This window comes from Rhinopithecus bieti, unplaced genomic scaffold (assembly GCF_001698545.2).
Source record: "Rhinopithecus bieti isolate Rb0 unplaced genomic scaffold, ASM169854v2 scaffold_11252, whole genome shotgun sequence".
In the NCBI taxonomy this organism is placed as follows: Eukaryota; Metazoa; Chordata; class Mammalia; order Primates; family Cercopithecidae; genus Rhinopithecus; species Rhinopithecus bieti.
In genome coordinates, this window is record NW_016806895.1 from 2726309 (window position 1) to 2735185 (window position 8877).

The 8877-nt window shown below is 40.4% G+C and overlaps 1 protein-coding gene across 4 annotated transcripts in view; it reads left to right on the forward strand.

The window, feature by feature from the left end:
• Positions 1-8416, forward strand: part of SLC39A9 (solute carrier family 39 member 9) — a 67501-nt gene extending 59085 nt beyond the window's left edge. For 3 of the 4 annotated variants that reach the window (XM_017878637.1, XM_017878638.1, XM_017878639.1), the window contains 3 exons: positions 538-623; positions 1443-1577; positions 4406-8416. In XM_017878637.1, coding sequence (XP_017734126.1) covers positions 538-623; positions 1443-1577; positions 4406-4636 — 452 coding nt within the window. In that variant the 3' untranslated portion in view covers positions 4637-8416. The remainder of the gene's footprint in view (positions 1-537; positions 624-1442; positions 1578-4405) is intronic. The other variant, XR_001886813.1, reaches the window with a different exon arrangement.
• The last annotated feature ends 461 nt before the right edge of the window (positions 8417-8877 follow it).

Consider the following 8877-nt stretch of genomic DNA (forward strand, 5'->3'; position numbering starts at 1 on the left):
CTTCCTTCCTTCCTCCTTGTCTGTCTCACTCTGTGTCACCCAGGAGTGCGGTGGCGCGATCTCGGCTCACTGCAAGCACCGCCTCCTGGGTTTAAGCAATCCTCCTGCCTCAGCCTGCCTTGTAGCTGGGACTATTGTCTTGCTTTACCTATAAGATTAAGAGTTGCTTCCTTTGAAATTCTTTGGTATTTCCCTTGTTACAATTTGATTAACTGATCAATGGATTTTTGATTAGTTGGAAAATTGAATGTCAGTTTTCCAATAACAACAACAACAACCGAAATAACTAACACTGAATATACTCTGGGCCAGATGCTAAGCTGTTTACCTAAGTTATCTCATTTAATCCTCATGAAAACCCTAAGAAATACATACTTTATTGAACACATTATTTAAAGATAAGGCTGGCGTTTAGAAAGGTTAAGTAACCTTACTAGATGCAGCTGGACCTGACTATAAAGCTCACACACTCAACCACTACACTGTTATTGTTGTTGTTGTTTATAGTATTTTATGTTTCCTTGTTTCCAAATACAGCTGATGGTGTTGCTTTGGGAGCAGCAGCGTCTACTTCACAGACTAGTGTCCAGTTAATTGTGTTTGTGGCAATCATGCTACATAAGGTGAGCAAAATTTTGGTGTAAGGTTTGGTACTGAGTGTATTCATAATTAAAATTTCTCATGGTTGTTGTGTTTTTTCTGGAATGGGAACATTTTCTTCATTTCATAATTGCTATTCATTTTGGAGAATTGAATAAATCTGGTCATAGCTTCTTGTTCCCATTTTCTTAAGCATTTACTTGAGGGTTTTTTTTGTGTGTGTAGTCATATACACAAACTGTCAAATTCTCCTCAGACTTTTATATTTCATAGTAATAATTTCTGTTCAAAAGTATTTTTCTTGACTGTTTCTCTTTTTTACTATCCAAGAAACACACAAATAGGATCTTTTGTTGGCTTAGAACATTAATTCCTAAGAGGCATAGCTCAGCGTTGGTACTCTGCCTGGTTTTGTTTTTTGGTTTTTTTTGTGGGTTTTTTGTTTTTTGTTTTTGCGATGGAGTTTTGCTCTTGTCGCCCAGGCTGGAGTGCAATGGCATGATCTCAGCTCACTGCATCCTCTGCCTCTTGGGTTCAAGTGATTCTCCTGTCTTAGCCTTCCAAGTAGCTGGGATTACAGGGGTCCACCACCACACATTTTGGTATTTTTAGTAGAAACGGGGTTTCACCATGTTGGCCAGGCTGGTCTCGAACTCCTGACCTTAGGTGATCCGCCCACCTCGACCTCCCAAGGTGCTAGGATTACAGGCGTCAGCCACTGTGCCTGGCCTTTTGTGAGTTTTTCTTTGTATGAGAACTCATAGTCAAATGGCATATACTTCTTGATATAGAAGCAATCCATACTTCTAGAGTGATAATAAGAGATGATTTTTTATTTCCAGGCACCAGCTGCTTTTGGACTGGTTTCCTTCTTGATGCATGCTGGCTTAGAGCGGAATCGAATCAGAAAGCACTTGCTGGTCTTTTCACTGGCCGCACCAGTTATGTCCATGGTGACATACTTAGGACTGAGTAAGGTAAGCTAATCTATTCCCAGCTATCTAAACAAGTGTCTTGTGATATCTTAGAACTTATGGTTTCTTAGATGGAATTTTTCCAATACATTACTCTCTCAAACTAAAGATAAAATTAGGAGTAAAAACTGTACAGGGTAAATATCTTAATTCCAATTTGTTCTCTTTGTAAATTTAGCATTTTCTTATTCATTTGGTTTGAAAACTTCTTCCCTGTTAATCAATTCCAAGAATATTTGCATAAATATGATAGTCCTTCAATATTTAAAATAGTATAACTTAACCAGCCATGCTAGTTTCATTTGACAGATATCTAATAAGTCAAATCTGTCCATATTTAATGTGAGGTAGACACATGAAACATGAGTAACAAGCGATGTAGCAGCTTTGAGAAGAGCAGCAGCTGGGCAGAGATTGCTGTCAAAAGTTTAAAAAACTGACATTGATTACTGAAGTGATAGAGTAATCTGTTAAAGGGAACAACATACTGCTCACTGAAAGAAGAAAAGGCTCTTCAGGTAAATGGAAAGGGTTTTTATAACACACGGTTAGCAACCAAGATCAACAAACCCTTGTTTAACAGGAACTTAGCCATTCTTGGTCTCATTTTTCACATGTTCCTCTTCTCTCAGCTCTCATGTCCCCAGATAGCAACTGTGCAGTACTTTCTATTGAATACTTTGTACTGAACATAGCTTCAGACCTGAGGGAACACGTGCTCTTCCGTCTCCAAGCTGGACCTTTCCATGCTTTATAATCCTGTCTGGGCTGTAGTTCTTAGCAACAACCCTCCACATTTTACCCAAATGTCAACTGGCAGGCAACTGGAGGAAAATCTTAGAAACAAGCTGACTCAGGGCTAGTTGATGGGAACTGCTTTCCCCAACGCCCTCTCTAAAGGTCGTTGATTCTTCTGAGTGTCAGTCAATTCAGTATTTGGCAGTAAAACCCATATTAATAGGAACATGAGAAAAATGAGATAAAAAAGGCTAAGTTCCTGTTAAGCAAGGGTTTGTTGATCTTAGTTGCTAACAGTGTGTTATAAAAACCCTTTCCACTGGGCACGGTGGCTCATGCCTGTAATCCCGGCGCTTTGGGAGGCCGAGGCGGGTGGATCACGAGGTCAGGAGATCGAGACCATCCTGGCTAACACAGTGAAACCCCGTCTCTACTAAAAATACAAAAAATGAGCCAGGCGTGGTGGCGGGCGCCTATAGTCCCAGCTACTTGGGAGGCTGAGGCAGGAGAGTGGCATGAACCCAGGAGGCAGAGCTTGCAGTGAGCCGAGATCGCTCCACTGCACTCCAGCCTGGGCGACAGAGTAAGACTCCGTCTCAAAAACAACAACAACAACAACAAAAACAAACCTTTCCATTTACCTGAAGAGCCTTCTCTTCTTTCAGTGAGCAGTATGTTGTTCCCTTTAACAGATTACTCAATTACTTCAATAATCAATGTCAGTTTTTTTAACTTTTGACAGGAAGATACTGATAATTCTAGAGACATGGAGTTACTTGCTGCATCTATGGCATGTCCTTTTCTTAAAATTTTAATTAATTGTCTTAGTTTAGAAGTCTACTTTTTTAATAGAAAAGGTTGAAATTAGTTTTATAAAGATTAGCTTATGAGATATACATATATGTGTGTGTGTGTGTGTGTGTGTGTGTGTGTGTGTATTTTTTTTTTTTTTTTTGAGATGGAGTCATGCCCTGTCACCCAGGTTGGAGTGCAGTGGCGCAATCTTGGCTCACTGCAACCTCTGCCTCCCAAGTTTAGATGATTCGCCTGCCCCAGCTTCCCGAGTAGCTGGGATTACAGGTGCCTGCCACCACACCCAGCTAATTTTTGTATTTTTAGTAGAGGCAGGGTTTCACCATGTTGTCCAGGCTGGTCTCGAACTCCTGACTTCATGATCCGCCCACCTTGGCCTCCCAAAGTGCTGGGATTACAGGCATGAGCCACTGTGCCTGGCCACTTATGAAATATTTCTAAGCTCTATGAGGGCAACTACTGCATCTTGATTACCACTGTATCTCAAGCACCTGGTGCAAAGCCTGGTACATAGATGATGCTTGTTAAATATTAGTAGAATAAATACATTCATGTCTGAAATTTAATATCTGCAATAATATGTTGTCGATTCTATCTCAAGAATAATACAAGCCAAACCTGTTGAACCAGCAGTTAAAGTTCGTTTTATAAAGCAATCGTGAGCCAGGAGCAGTGGCACACATCTGTAGTCTCACCTACTTGGGAAGCTGAGACAGGAGGATTGCTTGAGCCTGGGAGCTCCAGGCTGTAATGTGTTATGATTGTGCCTGTGAATAGCCACTCAACTCCAGCCTGGGCAACATAACGAGACCTCATCTCTAAAGACAGATACAGTCGATGATGGATGGACAGAATGATGGAACTGTGGTGAATATAGTTAATAATGGTGTGTGGTACATTTCAAAATTGCTAAGAGTAAATTTCAGATGTTCTCACCACAAAAAATGATAAATATTTGAGATGACAGATGTTAGTTTTATTTAATTATTCCACATTTTATTCATGAATCGTAATGTCACTTTATACCCTATAAATATATATAATTATGAATGTTGATTTACAATACATTTTTTAAAAAATCAATGCGTACGTCACTGATATTCTTAAACCCTTATTTGGAAGCTTCCCATGAAGAGCTTAAAATTTCTCTGTTTTCTAGATGTCCCCAGTGTCCTAGACAGCACCAGTTAAGAATAGTGAGTGCTTTTTAATTGGGACTTCTTCCTGACCCTGAATTTTACTTGACTTAGTTTTTCCTCTTTCTCTCTTCTAATTCACAGAGCAGTAAAGAAGCCCTTTCCGAGGTGAACGCCACGGGAATGGCCATGCTTTTCTCTGCCGGGACATTTCTTTACGTTGCCACAGTACATGTCCTCCCTGAGGTGGGCGGAATAGGGCACAGCCACAAACCTGATGCCACAGGAGGGAGAGGCCTCAGCCGCCTGGAGGTGGCAGCCCTGGTTCTGGGTTGCCTCATCCCCCTCATCCTGTCAGTAGGACACCAGCATTAAATGTTCAAGGTCCAGCCTCGGTCCAGGGCCATTTGCCATCCAGTGAGAACAGCCGGCACGTGACAGCTACTCACTTCCTCAGTCTCTTGTCTCGCCTTGCGCATCTCCACATGTATTCCTAGAGTCCAGAGGGAGGTGAGGTTAAAACCTGAGTAATGGAAAAGCTTTTGGAGTAGAAACACATTGCAGTTAGCTATAGACATCCCATTGTGTTATCTTTTAAAAGGCCCCTAACATTTTGAGTTTTAGTGTTTCTCTTAACCCTATTCTCAGGGAAGATGGAATTTAGTTTTAAAGAAAAGAGGAGAACTTCATACTCACAATGAAACAGTAATTATGAAAATACAGTGTTCTGTAATTTAGCTATGTCTCTGTCTTCTTAGTTTAGAGGCTCTGCCACTTTATTCATTGATTTTTAACATGGTTCCCACCATGTAAGACTGGTGCTTTAGCATCTATGCCACATGCCTTGATGGAAGGTCATAGCACCCACTCACTTAGATGCTAAAGGTGATTATAGTTAATTTGGGATTAGGGTCAGGAAAATTATAGCAAGATACATTGAAAGCTCACTTTATACTCAAAAGAGATATCAATTGAAAGGGGATGTCTAGAGGGACTTAAACAGCTCCTTTGGCACGTGCCTCTCTGAATCCAGCCTGCCATTCCATCAAATGGAGCCAGAGAGGCGGAAGTAGCTTCTAAAGAGGTGACTGGTATTTTGTAGCATTCCTTTTCAAGTTCTCCTTTGCGGAATACCTGTCTTCACATTCTTAGAGAGGAGCCAAGTTCTAGTAGCTTCAGTTCTAGGCTTTCCTTCAAGAACAGTCAGATCACAAAGTATCTTTGGAAATTAAGGGATATTAAATTTTAAGTGATTTTTGGATGGTTATTGATACCTTTGTAGTAGCCTTTTTTAAAAGACTACCAAAATGTATGTTTGTCCTTTTTTTTTTTTTTTTTTTTGGTTTTAATTTTGCAAAAAAGCAGTCCCTCTAGGGACCTAAATACTAGTTCAGGTTAGGGGATACTGTGTCTTCTCACATAACCACCTGTAGCAAGATGGATCATAAATGAGAAGTGTTTGCCTATTGATTTAAAGCTCATTGGAATCATGTCTCTTGTCTCTTCGTCTTTTCCATGCTTTTCTCCTAACTTTTCCCTCTAGCCTTTCCTCCCCACAATTTGCTGCTTACTGCTGGTGTTAATATTTGTGTGAGGACAACCACTTCTCGAACTGTTATAATGAAGATAATAATATCTTTATTCTTTATCCCCTTCAAATAAGTTACCTTTGTGTCAAATGCCGCTTTGTTAAGCCCTTCAAGTACCACCTCCTCATGTGTGAATTGACACAATCACTAATATTCTGGTAATTTAAACAATTGAGATAGCAAAAGTGTTTAACAAACTAGGATAATTTTTTTTCATATTTGCCAAAATTTGTGTAAACCCTGTCTTGTTAAATAAGTGTATGATATTATATTATTAATTTATTTTTACTTTCTGTACCATTTCAAAACACATTACACTAAGGGGGAACCAAGACTAGTTTCTTCAGGGCAGTGGACGTAGTAGTTTGTAAAAACGTTTTCTATGACGCATAAGCCAGCATGCCTATGATTTATTTCCTTCGTGAATTTGTCCCTGGATCAGCAGCTGTGGAAATAAAGCTTGTGAGCCCTCTGCTGGCCACAGTGAGGAAAGTAGCACAAATAGGATACAGTTATATGTAGTCACTGGCAACAATTGCATACAATTTTACCACGAAGAGAAGGTATAGTATGGAAAGTCCAAATGACTTCCTTGATTGGATGTTAACAGATGACTTGTGAGAGACTTGAGGTTTCATCTGGTCCTTCAGAACTATGTGGTTGCTTAGATTCTCTCTGGAAACTGACTTTGTCAAATAAATAGCAGATTGTAGTGTCTGGTTTGGTTTGGACAGTAGTGCTTTCTATCATATTGTTGTGTGCAATGGTCAGTAATTTGTTCTACTGGCCAAAGCCTCTTTCAGCAGTGCCTTGCCATCATGCTTAAAAGTTTGGCTAGTATATCTTGCTGGATGGAGCCTTGAACTCTGGCAAGGATTGAACCATCTGACTTCCAAATTTGCCTTCCCCTCTGGACCTCACTATTAACAAGCAAACCTTTCAGGGTCCTCTTAGCTCTCAGAAGCTATGTATGGGCTTTCCCAGATTTTAAAGCTGCTGCCTCGAGAACTACTCATTTCTCTCCTGGTCAGCGGGCAGAAATAGCCATACTAATCTCATAGGGCTCAAATGCATCTTCAGGCAGCAGGGAACCAAGCAGCATGGCACAGGCCTTCTTCACTGGAGGAAGAGCTTGCTGATGTGGTGGGCAGTGTTCCAGGAGAGGCCGTGTCCATGTTCACTTCTTGGCACATTTCAGTTCCATTTTCCTCTTGTTTAAAACTGCCTCTTTAGATGTGGATGCCTTAATGCTGTAACACATTTGAAAACATTGGCAATACTTAAGTTGCTGCTGTGATTACAGATGGAATTATTGGCTACCAAAGAGATGCAACTGATGATGAAAAGCATGATTCTTCCTTCCATATAACCAAAGTTAATCTTAATTGCAGTTTGACTCCCTTTCCTTGGTAGGGATAGACTTTCTTCAGATTCCAAGTACTCTTAAATGGCAAATTAAGTTAAAGAATACTACTGCTCCATTCCCCTCACTTATTCTCCAGTTAATTGCTTGTCAGTTCTCATTTCACGAAAGCAGTGATGTTCCAGGTTTGATTCAGTTTTCCTGTGCGCACTGTTGCCAAAATTTTTTTTTTTTTAGCAAAGATTCTGCACTGGAACGTAGATAGTTGGAAACAGTACTACCTACAGAGGCTATGTGTTTTCTCTTTCTCCCCCCTTTCACCTCTTTCTTTCCCAATTCAGAACAGCCAAGTGAGCCCTGTTCTGGTATTTTGAATCATTAGAGAAAAGAAAGGGAGTGGCTGTTTTGAGTTGTCCTTTCTTTGCAGAAAGGAGAAAATGTGATTATGTTTTTTTACCAGCCTACTTCTAAGTGTCACTGCCTGGTTTTTCTCTTTTTCAAGGATTAGAAGTAAGAGGACACACCAGCATCGGAGTGTATTAAGCCCCTGAAACACATGGTAGCTAGGGACTGAACACGGGAACTGTATGACAGCAGCACAGACCCCCAAAGAATCTTCCTGCCTTGTGGGCCCCTGAGCCCCTTGGGAGACTGAGAATAATGACCAGATTCATCCAGAACTGCTGCAATGTTAAGTGAAAATCCTCTGTAGCTGTTCAACAGAGGAAGCTTCCTTGCATTAGAAAATTTCAATACAGAATGGTCCACATCACCCAAAGTGCGCTGTTGGAGATGCTGTGAAATTAAAACCAGTGATATAACCTCTTTGTACCTGAGACATCTAGATTCACCTCAGGAGACCTGAAGGAAATGTGTGACTTGTGGGAAAGAACTAGACAACCATTTAGGAATTCTCTAGATATACTCAGCCTAACCCAGTGGCTTAACACAAGGAGACTGGCTTTGATCTTTTTTTCTTGTGGCATCTTCCAGCAAGTTAGAAGTCTCATGGGATAAGACTTCAGTTCCCCAGGTTCAGTAGCTGGAACAGCGATTTTAAATGTCCCTTTTTCTGGATCCCTTGTAAACATGAAATCATTCCATGGATGGCTGCCTTATAATTTTGTCTCTTTCCACTTTAATTGTGAATGGTTAAAAAAATGCTGTTTTCTGATATTAAATTTTTATTAGTGCATACCTTAATCTGAGTGGCTCATTACTTATCCTGTTGGCAGTTTGTTTGATGACCAGAATTGACCTATATTTGAACATCAGAAAAGGGAATGAAAGGTTGTGATGGGCGGTAGAAAGATGTGCCTACCACAGGCATATCCTTTAGGGAAGGGAGGGAGAAAGGAGAGAGGGGAAATTAAGGACTTGATAGACCAGTCTGCCCTGAAAGACACAAATGCATTGATAATTTTTTTTGCCTTGCTGTTGTTAGCAAATATTATTTATGAAGGTAGCTCTCTCTACTCTCAGAAAAGAGAAACAGGCAACAGATCCAAACCACAGTGGATTCATTTCAAAGGGCAGAGTTGTTATATGAGTAGGTAGATGCTATGAACAATGGACCCTGGAAATCAAAGAGATTTGATTAGAAGTGTGACTTGTGAATTTGATGAATGTTTTTCTCCCTCTGTGGACTTATGTTTAGTCATTAG